The sequence below is a fragment of the Anas acuta genome, chromosome 15 (genome assembly GCF_963932015.1).
Source record: "Anas acuta chromosome 15, bAnaAcu1.1, whole genome shotgun sequence".
NCBI lineage: Eukaryota > Metazoa > Chordata > Aves > Anseriformes > Anatidae > Anas > Anas acuta.
Genome location: NC_088993.1, coordinates 12,532,250 through 12,556,901, shown reverse-complemented (window position 1 = coordinate 12,556,901; position 24,652 = coordinate 12,532,250). Strand labels below are relative to the sequence as shown.

Sequence of the window (24,652 nt, the reverse complement as noted above, 5' to 3'; positions counted from 1 at the left end):
AAAAGGGAATCCTCCAGCCTCCTTCCTGCCTTGGGGGCAGCACAGTGATGCAGAGTCACAGGGATGCACCAGCCTGGGGGCTTGTGTGAGCCATAATCCCCTGGCTTGTTCAGACAACTAGAAATTTGCTAAGAAATTATTTTACCAGTGACACTTTGGAGAGATTTCCCTTGGTAGATCAGTTGATTTGGGGACTTCACTACTTAGTGATTTTTTTCAAGGGGTCTAACTTGATACCGGAGGCTTTTCAAAGCAGGCTGCAAACAGCCAAGCATGTATAACTCTTACATCTCCCCCACCACACATCCCCTTGCTGCGTGATTTTTGGATTGAAGAGTTATATTTGAAGAGTTATATATTGTTACAGCACATAGAACAACAAACAGGAAGTTGCTATTAATGTACAGCAGCAGCACAAACTGCCCGGTGTCAGGTTCGGTAAGTGCAGTTAAATGTGCAGCTCTTCTGGGGTGCTCCCCTATGTGCACTGTGTGTGATGCTGCTGTTTGGTGGAAACAGAGCTCAGTAAGAGAAGAAATGCTGTAAGAAAGGTGACCAGGAGGAAGGTGTGGTTTTATCGAATGAGCTGAGATTATCCCTTCCAAGAGTTGGGTCTTGACACCGCTGGTCCTGTGGTCTCCGTCTGTTTTCTGAACACGCATATGTGCTCCTGTGTATAGCCCAGCTCTTGCTTTCTTAATTAAACACAGCTTGATATTGCATGGATGTAAGTTCAAGATTCTGGCCTAAAGAAAATACTGTTGGTATTAGGAAAATGCTGCACAGCCCCATTTGTGGATGAAACTCACTGCTTAAGGTGCTGTTTGGCCATGTTGAGAAGACGTGGCTTGGGTACAAGTTGGTTCAGCGTCCTTCAGACCTGACATCACCTCTGTCTGAGCCCAGGGATATTTTTACAGGGTGTTCCTTCACACAAACAGATCCTCACCCCTGTCTTGAGGAATATGTGATGTCTCCTAGTCCCATAGCACACATCAGTGCAGGTGGTGGAGGGCTTAGAAACATGAAGCTGCAGACAGTATAAAGAAATCTACCTACGTGCCGAAGATAAAACTGTTAACGTAAAACAAGTATTGAAGCTCCTGATTAAATCCCACAGAAGCCAACGCGTGCTTTGATACACGTTTCCCTCAGACAGGTGCTGCTGCAATCAGATATCAGTGCTCTGGGAAGGCTTGAAGTGTGATTATTGTGTAGCAGCGTGGCTGAGCACATGGTGCTGCTGACGGTGTTAGCTCCTGACTCACAGACTTGGCTACTGCCACCTCCTCTTCCTCACTGCTGCTGTCATTTGCTGCTCCGTGGTCACCCCATCCCACAGACCCTCTTGCCATCCCTCATGCCTGATCCCTCTCTGCTGCTATCAGACCTTTCCCATGGCCATTTTGACCCTCTCTACTTGCTGCAGCATGACTTCAGCAGGCTTTGGGTTGGACTATGTTTGACGATAGACCTATAACTCATGGCTAGAGATGGGGACATTATGATGAGCTCCATGTGCTCCTTTTTTGTCTATTTCTTTGTTTCTTCTTACAACTGAACCAGCTTTTGGGTTTGTAAAGCAGCTCCTGGAATGCCATGGGACAGTGGTGCTGCAGTATATGATTCTTGTTGCAAGCCTGTAATTCCGTAACTGGCAGCAACCTTTGTAATTGGGGTGGATGTCTGCTGAGTGCTTCTTTTGTGATGTGAAGGAGAGTCAGCCCCAGGTGAGCACCCAGGGATCTGGGCTGATGGCACACAGCACCCTCTGCCCTCGCTGCTATTGCTGGATGCTGCTGGCACTTGCTTCCTGCTGCTGTATACTGAGGTTGACTTGCATGGTTTTTTCTTTGCCACACTTCAGCTGTAGTGTTTGGAGTCTTGCACGAGGATGGGAGGCCACATGAAATACTAAAAAGCACCTTTATATCTGGCCACTAGTCCCCTGTGATGTGGCTGCTGGCTCTGTGGGACTTGCAGCAACTTGGGAATTCGGTCTCCTCTCCAGGGTGGACACCCAGCTGTGTCCCATGGGGCTGCTCACTTAGCTCATGATTTTATAGCTAAACATGACCAGGGAACTGGATTTGTCCCCTCCGTGGTGTGATGGGGTCTGGTGGCTGTCCCCACGGGCAGGGGCTGCCCACCCAGAAGAGCTGTGGTGCCCCGCGCCACCCCGCTCCCTGTCCCTGCTGCACTGACACATACCCGTGTGTGAGGAGAACATGCATCCCCCTGCTGTTATACATAACTGCTGCTCCATGAGGAGCAAATGTTCAGCAAATTACTGTGGGGAAATAAACAACTGCTGGTGGTTTGTGAGGCAGCAAGGCCTGCCCTCGTTGCTCGGGGGCAGCCTAGGCCTGGGCGGCCCCCAGGCCCCTGCTGCTGTGGGGAGGCTGAGGCGAGCGGCCGTGCTGGGAGCCGATCTCCACAGGGAGGAGGCGGAGGAGCCAGCAGTGGTTGTGTGATGGGTTTGTGGCTCGCCTGGCGACTTGTCAGGGAGCTTTTTCTTCTGGGGTGCAGCTGGAGTGGCAGGCGCTGACATTTGCCGGTCGGGGTTCAGACGAAGAGGCCTGTATCGGCCTTACTGGTGCTGAGGGACGCCGCTGAATGCGTCCTGCCCTCCGCCGCTTCGTGTCTACGTTTTGGGCACTGCCTCGAGGCTGGCAGCAGCTCTCCTGAGGAGGAATTTGGAGACGAGGGACGTGTGTTTCAAGTGCTTTGTGTGAGACGTCAGCTCAGGGCTGTAAACAGCTCAGAGAAAGCACAGAGCCGCCACCAGCAGCCTTTTTCCATTAAGGCGAGGTCTGGAAACCCTCCTGGCTCAGAGGCCTTTTCTGCTGTGCAGCCACGACTGTGGGAGGAAAGTCTGTATGCTGCATTTCCACTGTAAAAACAAACAAAAAAAAACAAACAAAAAATAAAAAACAAAAAACAATAAATAAAGTAAGAACTGTCAAAGCAGAGAAGCAGTATAAGGGTTTCCCCGAGCTGCTTGTTTTGTAGGGCAGTTTTGGTCCACACAGGCCTAGTTGGGTGGGATTTTCTGGTGAAGGGAGACATTTTGTTCTTCATGTGAGTGTGGATTGACTTTTGGGGTTCTTGGGCACATGCAGTTGTGTGTGTATTGGGTTTGTGTGAATAACTGCTGCTCCTGAGGTTGCAGTTCTGTTAATTATTAGTGTAACTGGTATAACTGTTAGTTTAAATTAACATAGACCTTCTCCTTGTATGTTTATTTGATACCTTTACAATCGGAACTCAACCCTGGTGACTCCTGACCTCCCCTGCCATCCCCTGTCCTGACCACCTCTCCTGCCTCCTGTGCTGAATTTAATAGACCAGCCAAGTGCAATTTTCTTTCTGTTTTCCTTTCAGATCCAGACTGGGCGTCCCATAGCCTAGGGATCTTCATTTGTTTGAATTGTTCAGGAATCCATCGCAACATTCCACAAGTCAGCAAAGTGAAGTCTGTCCGTCTGGATGACTGGGATGATGCTCAAGTGGAGGTATGTGCGTCTCAGGCTTGAAATGCCAGTGAGCTTGGGTCGTTGTTTTACATCACTGATCTAAATGCCACCTACCCTCTGGCTTCCTCGCCAGCAAAACAGTAAAACCAAGTCCTCTCTAAAGATACTACAGCAAATGTGATCCCAGGAAACTAAATTCCAAAATGCGGGAATGAAATCTGTGGTGCTATACTTATGAGATCTGGTTGAAAACTTGAATAACCATTTCATGAAGAAATTGGGAGGATTTCCCCTACCCCTATAAAATATCATTAAAATAGTGTGTGTAGAAATTATTAATTCTAAATGGATCCTCTTCATTTTCTCATGTTACCTCCAGCTGTAGTCTACCATTCCTGCCCAGCTCAGCTGTTTCTGACTCTCTTCCACTTAGCACTGAAAGCTATTAAACACAGTGTCCTGAAGAATTGAACCCCTGCAACATAAATTCTCTGTATTTATACAACACACCTGAATAGATTTGGATGATGCTGCTAAAACCAACCAGGAAACCTATATGCTTTGACTGTCGTTATCTTTAAAGGCATAGAGAATGCTAACAGTCATTGATTTTTATCTTATTTTGTAGATTTGAGGTTTTTCTGAAAGCCACAGCTCTCAGTCATGTGTTTTGTGAGGAAAATAGGCTTTTGTTTTGCATGGGCTTTCCCTTCCCTGATTTTTTTTTTTTTTGAGTAGACTGCATATGTAAACTCAAGGTCCTCCAAAACATGGAAGTAATAAAAAAAAAAAAAAAAAGCTTAGAAATAAATAATAAAATAAAAGCTTAGCTGCTTGTTCTGCTTGTGTGCTTGGCATTTGATACAAGGCAAAACATATTTAGCATGGGCTGCATGGGAGGGGACGTTTTTCTTTGGCTTGTAAAGTGACTTTCATTAAATAAAATCTATGAATAGGAAAAGATGTGGTTTTGTTTGCAGTGTGTTCAGCTAGCCATTTTTATTAAAAAAAAAAAGGAGGAAATGAGGGCTGTCAGGGCAGATAATTTTGTTTATTTTTTTTAATATACTTCAGGCTCCTTTTTGAGGTTGTTGGCATGGCTTTGCAAAAATAAAATTATCCTTTTTCCAAGTGATGTGTTCCTCACCAAAGCAAACAGCATAGGTCATGTTGTCAGGTTATTGCCTTGCTGCAGCCATCTCTGGGAGCCATCACATTCCTGTGCCTGCAGGTGGAACATGCCACCGTGTGCTGCCTTCTGCTGTCATGGGGATCAGTGGGAATTGTGCACATGTGCTCGGGATGCTCACCCATCCCCAGCACTGCATTAAGCAGATGCCCTCAGGGAGTGGGGTGTGATAATTTTCAGGGCAGTCTCTGCCCAGTAGGGTGGCCTGGCTCCTAGGAGGGACAGCAGCCCAAATGATTGAAATGATCTGATGGGATTTCCTATCCTACAGCATGTCCATAGCAAAAAAACCCACCCTGATAGTATTAAGTAGACTGCTGTGGGATATTGAGCACCGACAGTTTTAGCTCCTTTTTCACCTCTGTGCCCTGTCTCTGAAATGCCAGGCTGGATCAGAGATGTAATATCTGTATAGCCAGAGTGTCGACGGGTCTCCAGGGCTAATTTCTGAGGCTTGGTTTGCATGCACAGCCTTTACAGCATCCCTTCTGCACACAGAGAAGCCTTTTAATAAATGAACACAGGCCCCATCCCACTTAGTTTATTACTCTGTAGAAACAAAGGAGGACAAGAGGAAATAGCATTAAAAATTTCTTAATTTTTTTCTTTTTTTTTCTCTTCTCTTTTACAGTTTATGGCCGCAAATGGAAACAATGTAGCAAAAGCAAAATATGAATCAAAAATGCCACCATTTTATTACAAGCCAACATTTCTTGACTGTCAGTAAGTAAATACCTTTGCTGGTAAACAACATTTATTTGTTTGTGCAGCTGCAGCCTCCGTAATGTTTTAGTTTTAGCATGATACATTTTTTTCCGCTGCAGAGGGGAGTTTCATTTATAGAAGGCCCTGAAAATCTTTGTTCTTCTGAGCACATATGGTAGAGTTTATACCACGCGTGGGATCTTATTTAATAAGTCCGGTTGAGACAATGCAGAGAAGTCAATAGTTTGTCTGTTCCCCAGACTCTCCCAGGTTCCTAAGGCTACAAAAATGCCAATTTCTACCCATTGATTTCTGCCTTTTCAAATAGCCCTCCTGCATCAAAACATAGCTCGCTTATCTGATATATGAGAGGCTAGGTTACTTGTAATACAAAAATGCTGGGTTTTAGTGCCAAAATGGTGGATTTGCTTTTTTTCTCCTTCTTTTTTTTCCTCTTGACATGAGAAATAATCTCTTCCACGAGGACAAGCAAAAAGATATTGTATCCCTTACCGTGTAGTGTAAACCTCCCTCATAAGCTGGGGCAGGCTTTACAGACCATGGCAGCCGAGCAGACAGAACGTGCTGTACTGGCCAGAGAGCAAGGAGAGGTGGTGTTTGTTCCGTGGGATTGTTTTCTAGGGCCTGATCCTGCCGTGTACCAAGGGAGTTTTAAATGTTTGTGAAAACGGTCTTCACAGAACCTTCTCTGGGGGGCATAATTTCCAGAGCCAGTATTTTAGTATGAGCAAGCTGGTGAGTAGTAGCCCTGAGATTGCTGCTTGAACTGCTGTCAGCAGTGGACAGGAGGTTTTGTTCAGCACCATGTTATGGAAATGCCTGGTCTGTATGTGAGGCTCTGAAATGCATTCAGACATGAAGAGGTGCCTAAAATTGAAATATTGGAATCATTTGTTAAGACTCTCCCTGTGAGATGCGAGCCTGTGAGTAGGAAGGCTCTGCTGTGTTCCCCAAGTCTGAGATCACACCAAAGGGTTCACAAGCATCTTCATTCATTTTCAGGGTGACTTTATGTTCTCAATCCTATATTTGTCTTCCTACATCATGCAAAAAGCCTTTGTGGAAAAGAAAGAAGAGGGCTCCCGTTGTCCCTATGAAGTATATTGGTGGTGCATCCATTACCCACAATTCAACAATGCCTAAATGCAAAATCTGGGAAGGCCCAGGTGTGAACAGCACTACCTGGCCTTACAATAAAAGAAATCATTCATTTGTGCACAGTTGGCAGATCTCAATTTTGATCTTAAAATGTCTTCTGGCAACAAATTCCACGGTGCCTGCAACTGCAGGACTGATTTGAGGGTTGGCCAAGCCACTGTGTGTTGTGGAGAAGCGTGCTCTGAGTGTGGTGTGGTTCTCTTGCCAGGATTATTTTTCTTAAGAAAAACGTCTCAAAACGTCTCAAAACCTCTCCTCTTGCTCCAACACCTGTGCTTTGTGGGAGAGAGCCCCAGGAGAAGCTGCCAGGAAGGAGCTCCCAGCCAGAGTGGTCCCGCAGTCTCTGTGGTGTGTAGTGTTCATCCTGGGGAGCAGACAATGCAAATTTAGCTCAATGTGGCAGCACCATTGTTTATTTTTTTCTCTATTTTGGAAGAAAAAATAGCTTCAGCAAAAGTGACTTCTCTTTCTTTTTTTAACTCTGCCTCTCCCAAGAAGGAGAGAGGAAAGGGCCCACGTTTGTTTGACCATGTGGGGAGATTGGGACCTTTCTGTTCTTACCTTGAATGGATGCTCCTGGGTCCTGACTTGAGGAAGGTGGGAGAAGATGGTTCACCACTAGAATAAGTGGGGTTTCTTGGGGGTTCGGAAGTGCTTGTGTGGGTGAGGATCTGAAAGGTCAGGGCTGTGACTTTGTAAGGACTCATGATGGAAAAAAGATGCCTCAAACTGGGTAGCTGGAGGAGATGGAGTGGACTTGCCTTGTGACAGTCAAGGACAAGACCTGCCTTCTGCCTGTCTGTGCTCAGGTGACAGGATTGCTGCTCTTCTGCCTAGCACTGGGGAGTCCAGTGCTAGGCAGAAGATGAGAAGGGGGGATGAGAAGACCTGTCCTGACCAGGCTGCCTGCTTTCCTACAGGCTCTGGCATGCCATTGACCCACCCAGCTCTGTGCACAAAAGCCTGCCTCTGGCTCCCCAGGGCAGATGTATCCCATTGCTGCAGGGCCTGGTGGCCACAAGTTTCTTAAAATGCCTGTATCAACGTCCTCATGGGGGCTGTGGTGACCCTTTCAGATGCTTCTAGCATCCTTGCCAGCCCTGTGCATCCACTGTTTCATGATCTTGCTGTGTAAATAGATTGCACTTCCTAAGATGGTGCATCTACAAAAGGAAAATTGCTGCTTGTTTCTCTCGTTTGCTTCTCCTTGGAGTTGGGTTTAAACCAAAAATCTACAGTATCTTGGCAGAGCATTATTCATGCTTGTTTCCCTTGTCTTCTTAGTGTCTCCTTGATGTAAAGAAGAAAAAGTGTGCTACAAGCTCGGTGTGTTACCCGAATGGCAGGAGGAGTTGCTAGCTATGCCAGCAGCAGCTGTGACCTGGATGCTGTCCTTGATAACCAGACAGCTCATGAGGTGCTGCAGTCCTGAGAGGATCCAGTACCACATTTGTGTCGCTGAGATCCAAAATCCCAGCAGTTGGTTGTGCTGTTTTGAAACTTGCTTGTACGTGGGTTATTAAGGATGGTCTTCATGTAGTTGTTGTGCTTCTCCTAGCAGTGACAGCACTGGGGGAGTTTGTCTCCATGCGTCTCAAAGCAATCAGCAAGCTGTAGATTTAGAGGGAGATGCTCCCCACTGCCTTTACTGGATGCTGTGGGCATTGGGCAGTGCTGGAGGTCAGCACGTCTTGGAGGCAGCTGTGCCCTCCTGCACTGGAGGGCAGCTACTGAACAGTAAAGAGCCAGAAATGGCAGAGGCTCCTGCCCAACTGCTCCTAGCTGATTGCAGCTCCTGATGCTAAACTCAGGGGTACGACCAGATTTTAACCTCCTTCAACTGACAAGCTGCAAAATAACTGCACTGAGCATAATGGGAGTGAAATAAGCATGCAACCCATACCGAAGGGTTTTTGTTCCATCTCACGTCTCGGTTAAATTCAATTAGGTGATGCGTGCCAACCCCAGCTGCTGTCGTGTCCTTTTGGGGCCATCCGACCTGTGCTGCGTGTTGTGAGGTGGCTGTGAACTGCGCCCAGCTCCCCTTGCAGCGGTCAGGCTGCAAGCACGCGGAAGCTGGCCCTGCTGCTCAGCCAGCTTTCAGACCACAAGCGTTTTCATCCTTTCTGCTGCTGGGCTGGCAGAAATGTCTGTGGCTCGTTCTGAGCTCACTTAGTTTGGCTTCCTTTGATAATGCAGCATGGGCTTTGCTTCTGCTTTATTTTTCTTTCATCCTGTGGTGCTGTTGCGCTCTGGGGAGCTTTGCCAAGCGGTGGCTGAGCTCCAACCACAGCCCCGTAAAAGCAGTCTCCGAGATCACGTTGACCCTGCTGGGGCGGCTGCTCAATCTGCAGCCCTTCCCGGATGCCCAGTAGAGATGTATGTGGCCAGGCTTATAACCTGTGAGTTATAAGGGGGTTAAGTTTTTTTGTTGTTTCTTTATTTAAAGCTTTTCATTTTGTTCTTAGTTAGGAGGATGAGGCAAGGCTAGTCCTCCTGTAAGTTGCTGCTTCTGGGACAGTTTGTCTGCTCTGTGCTTGTAACTTGCAGATATTTTGCATAGGGACAATTTTCAGCCTGCGTGCCCGAGTTTCAGAGCTGAGCCTGAAGCTCTGCTCGTGTGGGTGCTCTCTGCAACATGGATGTGATCCCTCGCAGCAGCAGGTCCTGTTCACACACTGTGCTGCTATGCAAGCAGCTGTGGGTACATCATGTGTTGGGGATGTTTTGAGGGCAATGTGCAAGGTTGTATTTTTCTTTCTCTGGTCAGAGGCTCCCTCTGCCTTTCAGTAGATAAATACTAGCAAAGATCAGGGGAGCTCTGCTTCGTAAAGGAGTGTATAGTTAGCTATCTCCCTGCCTTGCTGCATCCCCGTCACTGCGGCAGCATGAGCTGTTTCCAGCTCGCAGCACTGGGTGGCATGGCCATGGCTAACACCTCCAGCCACCACTAGCAGCACGCTGTTGTGTGCCGACCTGTGTTCTGCAGCATCTGGAGGTTTTGATGCTTCTAATTACAACACCCCATGTTGGATGGCTGCGGTGGCTGGGCATGCTTTGTGGAAGCTGCTCTCAAACCCAGCACATCAGGATGCTGACATCTGAGCCATAATAAGGACGGGCTGTTCACTCCTTTTAGTCTTTTATTTGGGAATCCCTCTGCCTTGGTTGCTTGAAGAACTGCAAAGTTCAAAATGAGGGAAGAAGTGCTCTGGAGCCAGCTTGTCCTTTTTTCTTCTTGCCTGTGATGTTGCTTCGTTCCTTGGAAAATACGTGGTGTTTGCCTGCTGCATCTGGCTTCTGCATCCTCCAGAAATCCCATTGTGGCTTTCTGGCTCTGTCAGAAACTTGGCAGTGGTTACAGAAGTGGAGGGATGCTCTGGAATTGCCCAGGGAAATTTTACCAGCTGTGCACAGGAAGAAAAAAAAAACAACACAGACCAAACAACAAAAAATCCTTTCTGCCCTCTCCTTTCATCTTCCATCTGCCAACAGCTTGGCCCATGCAGTGGGAGCAGTGAGCAGAGCAGCCGAGTTTTGTACATCTGGGGAGTCCCTGAGGCTGAAAAGAATACCAGACCCTGCTCCTGCACCAGCACAGCACTGACCCCCAGAGTGTTGGGTGAGGAACTTAAACCACAAAATCTCTCCTTGGATGGTCATGAGTGATCTTGTTCCAGCTCTGTGTGCTGGCAGCAGATTGAGAGCTGTACCAGTAGCAATTCCTGGGGTGGATACAGTGCAAGCACAGGGTAAAAGTGAAGGAAAAAGGCCTTCTTCAGCCATATGCTTGACAGAAAACTCTTAGAAGATGGAGAGAGAAGCTCCTACTGGGCTTTTGCGATGCTGGAAGTACGTCCATGTCCCTGCCCAATACTTAACAGTGGTTCATGTCGCTTCGTTGCTTGACTCAGTAACACAGAGCATCATACGTTTGGTCCTTATACAAAACACTTAAATGTACTGACTGTACAGTGCGCTTAAGTGCCTTGGTAGGAAAAATGGGGCAGTATGGGTTGTGCTGGGTAGTTGCCTCATCTGGAATGAGGTGGGGCATCAGTCAGAGAGAGGATGTGTATCTCAGTAAGGGTTGAGCATTTTGCTTCAGCTCCTACTTACTAGTCAGATTCTTCAGATCTTATATCCATGGCTTTCAACAGTGCCTTGATGTCTTGGGTATAAAGCTCTTGTGGTATCGCAACACAGCCTATCAACGACAGGCTGCTCATCAGTTCCCGAGTGCTGGAGCCTCCTGTGATGGCTTGAATCACGCTCAACTCCCCTTGCGCTGGTAAGGCTCAGTAGTAGTGAAAACTCTCTTCTTGCTGCATAGGAGAAGGTGTTGGAGCAGGATGTGAAGCTGGAAGGGCTTTTATTCTACACTGCAGTGGCTGCCCTTGCACTGTATGAGCAAAAATTTGGACTCAGAGTTAAAATTTCATTAAAACAGAGTTTTGACAGAAACTTGGCATAGCTGTGCCCACAGAATTGCCTCTGAAAAAGCATTTTTATTTTTTTCCTGGACAAACTTCTGACAAGCTCCAGATGCTGCACATTTGGTTTTCGAAAAAGATGGTCCTGAATGACGTTCCTTAGTCTTTGTCTGGTTTGGTGGCTCACAAGGACGTCACCAGGAGACTGATGCTTGCTCTTCAATGGGTTTTGGGCCACTTACTGCTCTGGCTGGGGCTTCTTGACTGGCCTGCATGTCCAAAAAGCTCAGCAGCCCCTGTGGTGGGTGCACCATAGAACATCCTAGGAAAGCCAGCCCTGCTGAAGGTCTTGTTTAACGATAAATTGGAGACTGTAAACTTGGCTGACCAGCACTCCTGTGCGGAGCACAGTGAGGCCATGCAGCCACAGTTTCATATCAATCATTGGAACACAAGCACAGCTTTTCCTGTGCTGTTTTGTCCCCCGCAACAAAGGCTTTGAGTATGTGGGACCAAGATAAAGCTGCTCCACTGACTTCTTTTAAATCGTTTCTTGCTGATCCTTTGGCAGGGGCCACGTGCTTTCGTGTGGGTGGCCAGGCAAGCCAACAAGTGCCTATGATGAGATTTGGAGGTGTTGGTGTTGGCAGTGCATTGTTGGCCTCTGGATCCATGGCCTCCTTGGTGCCATGCAGTCCTGCTCCATTCAGTGGGCAGCTGCTATTCTGTTGGAAATGTAGTCTTTCCTTATTTTTTTTTCCTTTGCTCCCAGGTTTTTATCCTGATAATTACAAAGAGCTTTGTTTTAATTGCCAAAACCATGACACATTCCCTGTAAGCAGCAGCCTGCCAGACTTTAGGTGGGCTGTTAAAGCTTTTGGACTTGATCCTGAAAGCTGTGCGTCTCCGCAGTTCAGGAATGATGGTTATATTTTTCTAACAAACACAAACTGCCTATTTGCTGCACATCCCATCACCAGAAATACAATAAAATACCATAAGGCTACTGCTGCAATCATTTCTGGTCACAGGGTGTTGAGATCAAAGGGGGCTTTGGATATAGTGTCCTGTATTAGGCATGTGATATCTGCCCTGGGTTATTTACATACAAATTAACCTCAAGAAAAATACACTTCAACTAAAACAGAGACTTCTGTCAGCAGCAAATGTCTAAAAGCCCCCCAAAGGCATACTTAAAATAAAATAGAGATCAGTTCTGAAGTCTAATGGAAACAGTAGAGGGACTATATGGCTTAGGGACCTTTGGCTTGGCCCTGAACTCTGATTGCTTTCAGATCCTGTAGATACTGAGACAAATTCCTGTTTAGATTCACACAAGGACTGCCAGTGACACTAGGGTTTAACTCCAGACTCAAAAGCTTTTTTATTTTTTATTTTTTGTGGCAGCATTGCCTCCAGTCAATGTTACTGAGTATGGTCAAGTCCCTGCTCAGCCTCTCAGTCCATAGGGAGATGCTGGACTCCTCGCCATCCTCCTTGGGTCTTTGTTTCAGTTTCTTTTGCTAGAGCTGTTCTGCTTTCTATAAATAACATCTGGAGCAGAAGCTGCAGCTGCTGGCCTTGCATCTGGTTGTCCTAACTGGGGGCTGCTCTTGGCACATCTTGGTTTTCGGGAAATCATTGCTGAAAGAACCCGGGTTTGTGATTATGAGGAAGGAAGAAAGAATGTGTGAAGTGGTGGGAATTTGTGTGAGCTGGGAACGCAGCATGACTGGAGTCTTATCTGCCATCGGACTTGCCACTGGAGCCACTTGTGGTCTGGCCCAAATTCTGGGAGAGGTTACCGAGAGTTTTTTGCAGCTTCTCAGGACATACATTTGGGCTAGGTGCCTCACGGCTGATAAATCTGTGCTCTCTTGCACAACAGCTGTGGAGATACTGAACCACTGTCACTGACAGCATCACGGGAAATAAGTCATTGCAGAGCACTGTTCCCTAAGGCGTAAGGACCAGCAGAGTGTATCTGTTGTAGTATTTGCATTATAGAGCAAGAGTGTTTTCCCATTGCTGTGCATGAACCTTATTTAAACATTTGCATTGGAAGGCTGACTTTCAGAGGCTCTGAACAGCTGCAGCTCCTGCTGAACCCACAGAAGTCAGCTGGAGCTGAGGGTGGTGTGAATTCTCTTCCTTATCATAAAATTCCTAATTGTCTTGTTGAAAAGGTCCGAGTTTGGCTACGGTGACAGCAAGCTGTCTGCAGCAGCCAGGCTGGAAAATTGCACGAACAGAAACAAATTTAAGTACTAATGTTGATTTTTATTTTTTTTTGACTAAGTTTCTGTAGCTTTCTTGATGAGCAGCAGTAGTATAGAAACAGGCAGTTAAATTCTTCCTTCTGGGTCAACAACATTCTGCATTTGCAGGCTACTGTGTTGTAGGTATTGGATCGAGAAAGAGCATCCTGCTCAGCCCACAAGAGCAACTTGCACACTCCTATGAACCCCATCTGAAACCCACTGTGAAGATCTGGGGATGGGTTATCCTCAGACTAGAGCGTGGCACAGGGTGACAGCAGAAGGGAGATGGGTGTTTGCCTTCCAAGTTAACAGTCAAACTTGCAGATGCGTGTAACAACTAAATATTGGTCCTGAAAACAGGAACAGAAGGGGGAAAGGCAGATTCTCTGTGCATTATTTCTGCTACAGCAGAGGCTCACAGTTGAGTTTTGGATGCAGCGAAGCTGTGGTGCTCCCTGAGGCTTGTGGGAGAAGGGCAGGGAGATGAAACAATGGGTGGGATAAAATAGGTGTGATTATTTCCTCCTTTACTTCCAGGAAACCTATTACAGCCATGGTTCTGTTTGAATAATATCTTGCAAATGTGATCTATTTGTTTGCTGTAGCCCCTAGATGAATTTTCACAAGCACTAGTAGTATGCTTATCTGCTTTGAACATTTCTGGAATGTGTCTTGCTGGGAAGCTAGTGTTAAATTTGTGCGGTCAGCAAAAAAAAAAAAAAAGATGGTTAAAGCATATCAACAGTTTTCGTTAGCGGGGTGTTGATGTGTTGAAGTGTGATGGGTTTTACAGAACACGCCTGATGCCGGGGGATCTTTCACTGTCATCAGTGTAGGCCACTTCTAAATGTCTGCTGTGAAGCTGGGATGACACATGCCATTATTTCCATGTGTTTCTGCCTGCTTGGGCTATTTAAGGTTCCCTTGCAATTAACAAAGCACAGTTAGAGCTGTTTGAAGCAATTGCTATCTTATTCTAGATTTAAACTACTTACGTCCTTCATTAATTCCAGTACTCACCCTAAAATAAAATAACAAAATGTATTTATAATGTCTGGGTTGTTTATTCCTTTCTGGAAGTCTTGGTATCATTTTCAGCATGAAGAACAGAAGACTTCATAATAGACATGTTTTCCACCATGTGTCATAGATTTCTTTCTTAGGGTAAGCAGTCCAGGCTCTAAGGTTGAATGTACCAAGTTTGGGTTTTCGTATCAACAGTTTTAGGGCAAAGATTGATTTCTCTTTTATGTTTATTGCTTTTTTGTTGTTTTGCTTTGTGGTTCTTTTTTTTTTTTCATTCAACGGTCCCATTTACTAAAGAATCCAGTCTGAGGAGCTTATGTTTAAAATTGTTCATATACTGTTGGAATTATGTGCAGAGGCTGATTGGGAGGGTGGAAATGGGCTATTTCACTACATCTGTAGATCTTAGTAAATTTCCAATAAAATAAAACAACTGATTTGCTCTCTTAACACAATGGAAGAAGCCCTTAGGTGTGTTAATTTAATTTTTGGAAGACTTTTAAATCACAGTAATATTTTGATTGCAGAGTTAATGATTATGGATTTTTCTTTAGTTTATCTTGGACCATGTCTACCCTGTCTACTTCTTTCTTTTTTCTTTTTTCCAGACTGCTGCGGGAACAGTGGATCAGAGCCAAATATGAAAGGAAAGAATTCATTCACAGTGAGAAGCAGGAGCCTTACTCTGCAGGTAGTGAAAGAAACTTTTGGCAGATAAGTTTTTTGATGTTTGGCACCTTCCATTTTTCTTGTCTCTGTTTATATTTTTTTTATATTGATTATTGCTTGTATGTCACTAAAGAGGAAGAGAAAGCATGATCATTTGGACAAGATTTGTCCTGGTGTTCCATGTATCTGAGTGGGAATATTGGGAATGTCAGTGCCTGATGGAAAGTAATGAGTTATCAGGAGTCTTTCTGTTGACTCACGATCAGTAAAGTACCAGCAAATTTGTTTCTGATAGCTGGAGACATAAATGCACATTAAAGTGGAGGTAAGGGTGTTTGTCTTATGGAGGTGACTTTTGCTGTGAAAAGATGAAATCAGATTAACGACAGTCTGGTTAATGGTCAGTAAGGGCCAGGTTCAGAGAATAAGTCAGTTTTCTTAAAGAAGGGCAGAGTTTAAGGAGGAGGTGCAGGGCTTGGCCAGGTTTGTTGTGCAGCTGCACCAGCATAAGGACTGGCATGAAAGCGCATGAAATTAACTGGATACTTTTTTGCTACATGTAAGTGGCCTTTAATTTATTGTGCATATTAAGGAGCTGACACCGGCTATGTGCATGTGTGACTCTGGGATAATTTTATTACTGAGAACCATGTTGCAGATGAAAGGTTAAAATTCTATTTTCATTCTGCTTTTCGAGACTAATAACAAGCAGGTAGCTCCAGCAGTTTGCTGCTATTAAAACTTCAATTAAAATCTGATCTCATATAGTCTCAATTTATGTTTAGAGTCTTTCTGCTGTGCTTTTTGCTATATATGAAACCTGCACATAATGTGCGTGCATGTGTGTGTGTAATCCATATTCATGTATAGTACACTGCACATTTTATTTTAGGTTTTCCAAACAGTCTGTTGGAGTTGGACATGTTGTATTAATGATAAATAGTTGATTTCCTAGACAGATTTGGAATTTATCTGCCAATATGTGTATATGTGTATAATGTTCACCCAGGAATAATGTTGCAATTTCATACCGTGCAACTTTTAAATGTAAAAGCCCAGATTCAATGGGGTACTTCAGGCAACCTCATCGTTTTAAGCACAATTACTCCTTTTGACTCCAAGAAGAGGGTGTACCTGGTTAGAGAGAAGTATTTGTTCCAGTGTTGTTCGGGCAGAAGGGCAGTGTGTTCTGACCTTTCTGAAAAATACTGTAGGAAGAGCTCAAACAGAAGTTTATTTTAGCAACATATTTTGTAGCTGCTTTTCAGTAATGCTGTTGCATAATATTTAACTGCATGGTGAAGGGGTAGGGTTTTCTCTCCTCTTTGAAGTTCAAACACCGTTAACTGCAGAACATAAAAGAGAACATGGCAAGCCATTTTAAATGAACAACACTTGTGGGAGAAGGAGAGGAAAGGAAGGCAGGCTGATGGGTACCTTGTAGGTTGTGTACCATTTTTTTTTTTTTTTAGTTTTGTGTATTTTCTCTGAGAATTGTATCACCATCAAATCTAGCACGGGAGCTGTATAAATTACCTGGGCGATGCTAACCAGGATGTCATCTGTTCATTCTTACGAACAAAGCAGGGAGGTGGGGACCAAACTTCCAGCACTGACTTATCCTTTCTGTTTCACCATAACAGCTCCCGAGGTCTGTTTGCAAACCTGTGCTTCAGCCTATGCCAAACCATGCTGCTTCTGCTGGACAGTGTGATGTAGCTCTGTTGGGGACATTGTTTTCAGTTCTCTGGCAGTTACACTGGGATCAGTTGTTTCCCAGGGCTGTGGCTTGTGTTGTGTATTGGTGCAGGATCACCAGTTTGCCAAGCTGGTGTGAATCAGTGCCATCAAGGAGCTGATCTGAGCTATGCCATCCAAGGCAGGCTGGAGTTCGGCACTTGCAGAAGCTCAGCCACATCGCTTGTCCCTGCTCTGCCCTTATCACTCCTTGCAGGGGTCGGTCCAGCTTAGCAGCTTGGAGGATTTACCCTGTGTGGGGTGATGCTCATGGCCTGCTTGTGCTGGGTTCAGCGCTGCTGGGGTCTGCAGAGCATCTGGTCAATTGCTTTCCAGTCATGACCTTCTGAATGGGGATGCACTGGGGTGGGACTGATGCAAGGAGGCCCTCTTGCCTACCCCTCACCCAGTTTGTGTCCCATTTAAATTTATGTATATCTCTCTTTCTCTCCAGTGTTGCCTTAGACCGTTTTTTCTCACCATTCTGAATTCCCCAGAGGGGTGTTAGATTACCAGTTTCTAAGCATGAAACATTTTGTTGCTAATAGAGATGTCGGTATCCATTTTCTGTTGTTTCTTGGAAGATTTAATTCCATTTTACAATCCCAAGGGCAGTTTTGCATTCTGATATTTGCTCAACAATTGCATAAAAATAAGAAAATGCTATCTTTGAGCAGTTTTGAGTAGCATCCTTTTCCAGGCAGCCTGGCGAAACCCTAGTCAGAAATTCAGAGTTCTCGCTTTCAGAAAATCCTTTGGGGAGAGACTGCCTGGAGCCTGCAGATGCCAAGCAGAAGCTATCGCAGCTGAACTGGCAGCCCTTGGAGAAATGAGTCTCAGGACAGGAGTGTCAGATGTGCAGGTCAGCGCTGAGATAGTCACGTAGGGCAGCCTGGCAGGGGGATGCGGCAGACTTGGCTGCTGGTGAGAAGTATAAACAAGAGACACGAGTGTGGGATGCAGAGGCAATGGCCGGCTCTTACCCAGCTGCTCCAAAAGGCTTTGCATAGCCCCCTGACCGATGGGAAACTGCTCTCTGTGATGGGAAGCAATGTAAGGTAGCAGAAATGGAGTTGGGAAACAAACATACCTTGTGTGAACAGAAATCCCTGGTGTGGGCAACGCTGAGTGTTCAAGCAGGACCTCAAACCTCACCCCAGGGAGGAGCCCTGGCTGCAGATCCATGGCCCCTGCTTCAGATGTCCCCTCTGTGGGGCACGCTGTTACACCTGCAGTCGTGGCCATTTTCTCTCGGTACAAGATTCCTTATAGGAACTTCCACGGAAATTTTAGGGAGTTTCTTGCTCCCACAGGAAGCCTTTGGATGTTAGCCCATGCGCCACTGACAGCTGCAGCTTCCAGCTCCTGTGCCGTGGGATAGTTTTTCAAACTCTGATGGTTTCATTCCTCTGAATGAGACATCATTAATGAATATGTTAGCACCATTGATTTTAGTGCAAGGAGTCAGTTTGAGTTCGGGTAGTGCAGGAAGATTAGTAAAACAGTGATTAAATGCTTCGGTGATCCACTATCGATTCTTAGATACACCCTTTTATACGTTTGAGCTCTTAATTCGACTGCAGTATTAAAGCTAAATAATCTGATCATCCTAGACAGACTTCATGAGGCAAAACATTATTTACACCCCGGTAATCCTGATTAATGCCATGGTTGTGTTCCTCGTGCTACTGATACTTTTGTTGCACAGTGGCATAGAATAATACTGATTTTAAGACCCCCACATTAATGGGTTTGAGGGTCGTTTTATCCCTTCTGATAAATGAACTGACTCAATTACTGTCAGTCTCCAGCTAATTGTCCCCTCTCGGGGAGTTTAATGGGGCGCAAGCACTGACTTCTGGAAGTGAAGGGTGGTATTAATTGCCGTCAAGTTCCAATCTGGAACTCGAGGCAGTTGAAAGGTTTGTGTGATTGTCCTTTAAAAGCTTGGATGTCTTCCCCTGCTGTTGACTGGCAGCAGTTACGGCAATGCCTTCCAAATGTTGTGCTGAAAATTAGTTCATTTGGGTGTTTTTGATTACTCGTTATCAAATGGATTTATTCTAGCCAAGGAAGGTGTGGAGGGAGCAGAACAGTGTTTTCAGAGCTGGAGCATTATAATAATATAAATTGGTAAAGGTGCAGCTGCTCTAATGTATCTCAGGCCACAGACAAGAGAAGGGGATGTGCATGTGGCCAAGAGAAAGCAAAAGGGAGGCGTCTGCCTTTGGCTTCTGATGGACCTTTCCCATTACCACCAAGGTGCAGGGAGATCTTTGGATCTTCTCTTTAACATTAGCATATGAAACTGCTTTACCTGGTGCTAAATCTCTTAATGCTTGTCAGGAAAAAATGGCATAACTTTACGGTTCAGATCATGACAGCGCTTACCCGTGGGCTGAGCACGGGAAGTGCAGTCAGAGCTAATGGGCAACGAACAGAGATGTCTGTGTAAGAGGAGGTGGCACCTTTTTCCTGGGAACACTGACTGTGTCTGCCTGTTATCTGGTGCTTGTCATGGGTGAGCCCTGGGTGCTCATGCAGTCCATGCAGACAAAGCTCACCACAACAGAGGGCCCACCTTTTTTGACTAATATCTGCACAATTGATGGATAGGCAGATAGGATGCATCTGAAATGTATTCTACAAATAAACCAGTGTGAAACTGACTGAGTTCCCTTCTGCCATTGCCTTGTTGTTCCTTGTCATTGGGAAGAATGTTTTTCCCCTCTCTCTTTGCCTCCTACACCATCTTTCCAACTGTAGTTTCCATGCAGGACCCAGCACAGAGATGTTCTGCTGGAGGGGATGTGAGAACTGGCAGTCGGTAGCTGTTGGAAGATGTAAAGGTTTGAAATGACCCTCGCCTGGATGGTGAGGCGAATCCTGTCTTCTGATGCAATGAGCTGGTCCGGTGCCAAAGCTTTTCTTTGAGCTCCAGCTGGTTGCTGCTTGGTGGGTGCATTTTGTCTCACCATTGCTGGGAGGGGGAGATGCTGCAGATTCCCCAGGGTGCTGCTGTGTGGAAGACACTGAGCTGCAGAGAGCAAGCAGCTCGTCTCAAGTGTCTCTCAGGCAGGGTACGTTACAGCAAACTGGAAGGCGGTAGGAATTCTGCTGCCTAAAACCAAATTGATTGTACAGAGTTCAAACAAGGCAATCCTGAACCTACGCGTGGTGTTCCCCTGGCCTTGCTAAAGCCACACACATCCGAGCAGACTGTTCTCTGCTGGTCTGCTCCCTGAGCTGATCCCCTTGTTTCCAGCAGGGATGCTGTTAGCACTTCCCTCCTTCCAAAGCCAGTTGTGAAACTCGCTGGTCTGCGGAGATTGGGGTGCTCTCAGAGAGCCAGAGGAGCACCATGGATACAAGGAACAACAAGGGATTGGGTTTTGGCTTAAATACTACCAACTATAGTAGTGGCCAAGGTCATATGAATAATCTTTTGACCAAATACTTGATGTTATTTACACTGAAGCAAAGGCAGGGGCATCTCTATGGGGGGAGAGAGAGATCCTGACTCACTGCTCTTCTTAAAGAGTCCAAGCCCAGGAGAGCAAAGGCTCACCAGTGAGCTGCAGACATACAAGACGTACGTACAGCTAAGAGATTATTTATGCCATGTATTGTTATTTAATAGGGTCACTGAGATGGTTCAGCAGTGATTTACAGGCACTCAGACCAGGGTGGAGGTGCTTTCCAGCACAGTGTGAACAGATGGCAAGCACGGGGTGAACTTCGTGCAAGCAACAGCTTCACCAGACACAGCTTGCTGCAACTTTGCTGCAAATGCTGCTTTCTTATATTTTCTATAAATAGGCTGGCACATCCTAGTGCTGTTAATTTATCAGGTCATGGAAGAGCAGTCAATAACAGGAGAAGATTCACAGATCAAACATGCTGCTACCAAATCTGCATGCCAAAACCATTCCGTTTTAGTGGGACAGGGGATCTGCAGTCCTCCCTTCCTCACAACACATACTGCTGGGGATCTTTCACATTGAAACATTTCCCAAAGGCATTCGGGATGGGAACGTATCCTTTGCAAGGAGGGAGGATGTAAATGCCAGCAAGCATCATTGCTTTCATTCTTCAGTCATGGGAGGCTGCAGCTCCTCAGCTGATGCAAATTGTCCTAGGTCCCATAAAAATGGTGAAGGAATTGAGATTTACACAGGCTGAAGATTTAAACCCTGCCCTTTGGGATGGAAGTCGGAAAAGGCCTTGATTGTTTGATTGGTGGTTGTATGTCCGAGAGTGGTGGCCTCTTGCTCCGCAGCGTGAGATAATACAGTGGCACTGCAGCCTTAGATGGCTTTAGCCTCTGTTGGTTTCTGTTCCTTGCATTTGTGGTGTGGACTAGATCTCGTTGTTGTTACTGAGGGCTGAGAAGGGCGAGCTCTGTACAGGTAGCTCCGAAGGGGGGCATTTTGCTGAAGGTGTCCGTTCGCTTGCCCTGTGTTCTCTCAACACCCTGGAGATGACTTTGCTTATGTGTTAGTTTGTATTTGTCTGCAAATAGGGTAGCGAAGTAAATTATGAGACGTGAAATAACACCCTAAAATAGTAAAATCTGTGCACTTTCTATTCCATGTGGCTCTTGCATAACACGGGAAACAATCTGAATTAATTTTTTCCTGTGCTTGCACAGTTGGAAGGCTGCAAAGGATGAGAGCAAACACACGGGATGTGAATATGTTCCTTCTCACTGCGAGGAAGATACCCGTATTAGTTCAGCCTGACCTGCAGTGATGTAATGCGGTTTATTTTGGGTGTGATCAGACAAAGCAGTGAGCATTGTTGCAGTTTAAACCCAATTATTTTAAGTGACAGACCTCATCCTCTGCTGTCACTTTCCTGTTTCGGCGAGCGAGCCTGCAGTGACACAGCGATGCCGTGCTTCAGCCCGGTGTTTTTCTCAGCCTCAGAAGCAAGCAGAGCACAGAAATAAAGCACCAGCTAGAGGGCTGCTGATGCCGTTTGTTAAGATGTTAATGCACACAGTCCTTAAGGAAATGCTTGTGCAGGAGGGAGCTGGATGTGCTGCGTGAACCAGCACCATCCTCTTGGCTTGGCCAGCACACCCAGTAGGACCCGATGGTGGAGGTGATAGGAGTGAGGTGGAGGTGACGCAGCTTTTCACAGCTGCAGCAAAGGAAAGGTGGTTGGACTTTCCCTGTGAAACGTTTTTTGCCTTTCGTTGTCAGATGCTAGCAGGAAGTGGGCAGCTTTGGTGAATTCACAGCTTCAAAATGCAGTTAGAGAATTATCAAACGTCTCATTTGCCCACCTTTCCTTTTTGGGTGGGGGAGAAAAAGTGTCACAGGCAATTTCAGAAGGTCAAATTGCTGCTGCCAGAAGTGTCCAGTCTGATAGGATGAGTTCTGAATCATGGTAAGCCGAGAGCTTCTGGGAAGCTGATGTATTTCTTCCTCCTCCTGGTTAATTGGCAGAGCACAGCCTGAGGGTCTTGGGGTGCCACAGAGAGGAGAGAGAGGGCTTTTGTGGGGGGAGGTTTGTGTCCTGAGGAGCCAGGGAGGACAGGGACGGTGTGTCCGTGCTGCAGCCTGCTCTGGTGCTGCTCAAAGAAGAGGCATTTTTGCCAGCATCCTTCTCTATGTACACGCATGTGGCTGTGCCAGGAATGCACGCTCTGGTTTCTGTACCGTCCTGCCGCATTGTCTGAACAACGTGCATTCTTGACTTCTGCAAAGATGGCTTTTCTGATGCAAATGCTTTCAGTGAGGGAACGAAGCGTAATGCTGGGTGCTGTTTGCCTTCAAGCCCTATTTCACAGGTGGGTGCATGGAGGGCCCTGGGGGTCTGCGTGCTGCTGGGTGGCAGGGTCTGGACCCCAGCTTTTGGTACCTTGAGGGGTCAGTGCCGGTGGGAAGGGGAGCTCATAGCCTCAGGGTGAAGCTCCCTGGGTTGCAGCCAAGGTTTTAGGCTGGTGGCCGCTTGTGTTTGTCATCAGGGCTAGTGAGCGTGGCCACTTGGCCCTGTCCTACCTCTCTGAGGGCTATCTGCTCCCTGGTGAGGGCTGTGTCCTTAGCTGGTGTGCATGCGTGTTGCTCTGTTGAAGCTTGCGTTGGGTTCTGCTCTCTGAATGCCTTGACATCAGACCTGGTCTGTGCTCAGAGCATCAGGATGCCGTGGGTAATGAGATCCCCTCCCGACACCTGATGAAATGGTACCGTGGGAACAACCTGATACAGATGGAAATCTGTTGTGTGAAACCATCTCCTCCTAGGCAGGCAGCACTGTCACAGGTGATTCCTGTAGCATCCTGTACGTGCTGGTGAGCACATTCATTAAGCAAAAAGGTCTAATCGAAACTCTATTCTTGCGAAGGTGTTACCAGCTGAATGAGGAGCTGCTTTTAGTGCTAGGAAGGCTTGAGCCAGCTGATGTGCTCGGAACAGTAGCCAGATGCCATCTCAGCTTCTCTCATGCAGCCTGACAAGAAGATTATTTCATTGCCGTATTTTTGCAACCACACGCAACCCGATGTGGACAAATCCTTGGCTGATGTTCCTGTTCACGTTTCCACCAAGTCCAGTGAAGCTCTTCTCACTTTCCCCAGGTGACGATGGCGCTGTGGTGACAAGCTCTGCATGACCACAGAGCGGGACTGCAGCGCAGTTGGGTGTAAGGTGAGAGCAGGCAGGCGGCATTCCCTCAGAAAAAAAAAAAAGAGGCATTGCCCCACTGCAAGAGTGGCTCTAAAAAAGTCAGCTTGGTTGTTTCTTTTGCAAGCATGCGAATTATCCTGTTGTTTTATAAGCAAGGAGAAGTGGAGCATTTAGCAATCACAGATAGCTGCATCTGGCTGGGATTGTCCTAGGCACTGAAAAGCCAGAGGGGAAGATGAGCAGGCAATGCTTGCATAAGCTTTGGTTCCTTAGGAGACACCAAGCTTACGAGAACGATAAGAGAAGCCACGTGATAAGTCTTTTATTTTATATAACAATAATTATATAATTATATAAATATATTATAATTATATATGATGAAGATAAGCTAGGAAATGCTTATCATTTTTATCAGTAGCTCATCCAGTCGGATGAACAGGCCACCAGTGCCTGCTGTAGGAGAGTGCTGTGGTGCAAATCCTTTCGGGGCAGGATTTGGTTTTGCTCTGTCTGCAGCGAGCTGCCTGATCAACAGCGTGGCTGTGGTGTGAGGCAGGTGTACCTGGCCATGCTGCAGCCGTATGCGGGCTGCCCCTCTCTTGTGTGACCTGGCTAGGGATATAAATACTTCAGCACTTTTTTCCCAGTGCTCCTTCTCTCCCTCCCCCCCCAGTTTACAACATCTCCTTGTGACAAAGCAGCCCTCGGTGCCAGCAGGCAGCTGTGCCAGGCTGAGCGGGGCCGCGGCGGCTCTGCCTGCTTCTTGCAGGGCTGCAGCGTGAGCACAGGGAGCTCATGAATGCGAAGTCCTGCAGCTGATCTGGTGATCGATGGGACTGGCTTTGCAACTCAGAGCCGTTCTTAATCAGGCTGTAAGCACCAGTAAAAATGAGTTTATAAGCACTGCTACCTGTTTGGTCTTCCGAGCAGCAGAGAAATAGCTGCGAAGCAGTTGCAGTGGTTTGTGTTCATGAAGCCCCAGGTCCTCCCAAATCCTAGAGATATTTCTGTTGACAGCAGCGAGATGTGAAGTGTCACTTTATAAACACTGAGTTACATTAGACTCTGAATACCACAAAGGTCTTAAGATCCACATGGCTGATGCAAAGCTATAAGTAGTCTTTAAAGCGCAGCCTGCGTCGTGTGTCTGTAAAGTGAATAGAACCACGCAAATAGAGAGTTTATTTTCCTCCCCTTCTGTTTTTATGCTGGCAAGTTTCCCATAATGCCAGTGACGTGACTCTTGATTTACACCATATACGGAAATTTAGGAAAAGGCTGCTTATAAAGGGCTCTTCTACCATTTTGTGAGTTGAGCTTCTGAAGATACTGGTTTCATCTGTAA

The 24,652-nt window shown here is 46.4% G+C and overlaps 1 protein-coding gene across 1 annotated transcript in view; it reads left to right on the top strand.

The window, feature by feature from the left end:
* ADAP1 (ArfGAP with dual PH domains 1) overlaps positions 1 to 24,652 on the top strand; it is a 57,127-nt gene that overhangs the window by 6,814 nt on the left and 25,661 nt on the right. Inside the window, exons 2-4 of the mRNA XM_068699001.1 lie at positions 3,385 to 3,515; positions 5,297 to 5,388; positions 14,878 to 14,960. Coding sequence (XP_068555102.1) covers positions 3,385 to 3,515; positions 5,297 to 5,388; positions 14,878 to 14,960 — 306 coding nt within the window. The remainder of the gene's footprint in view (positions 1 to 3,384; positions 3,516 to 5,296; positions 5,389 to 14,877; positions 14,961 to 24,652) is intronic.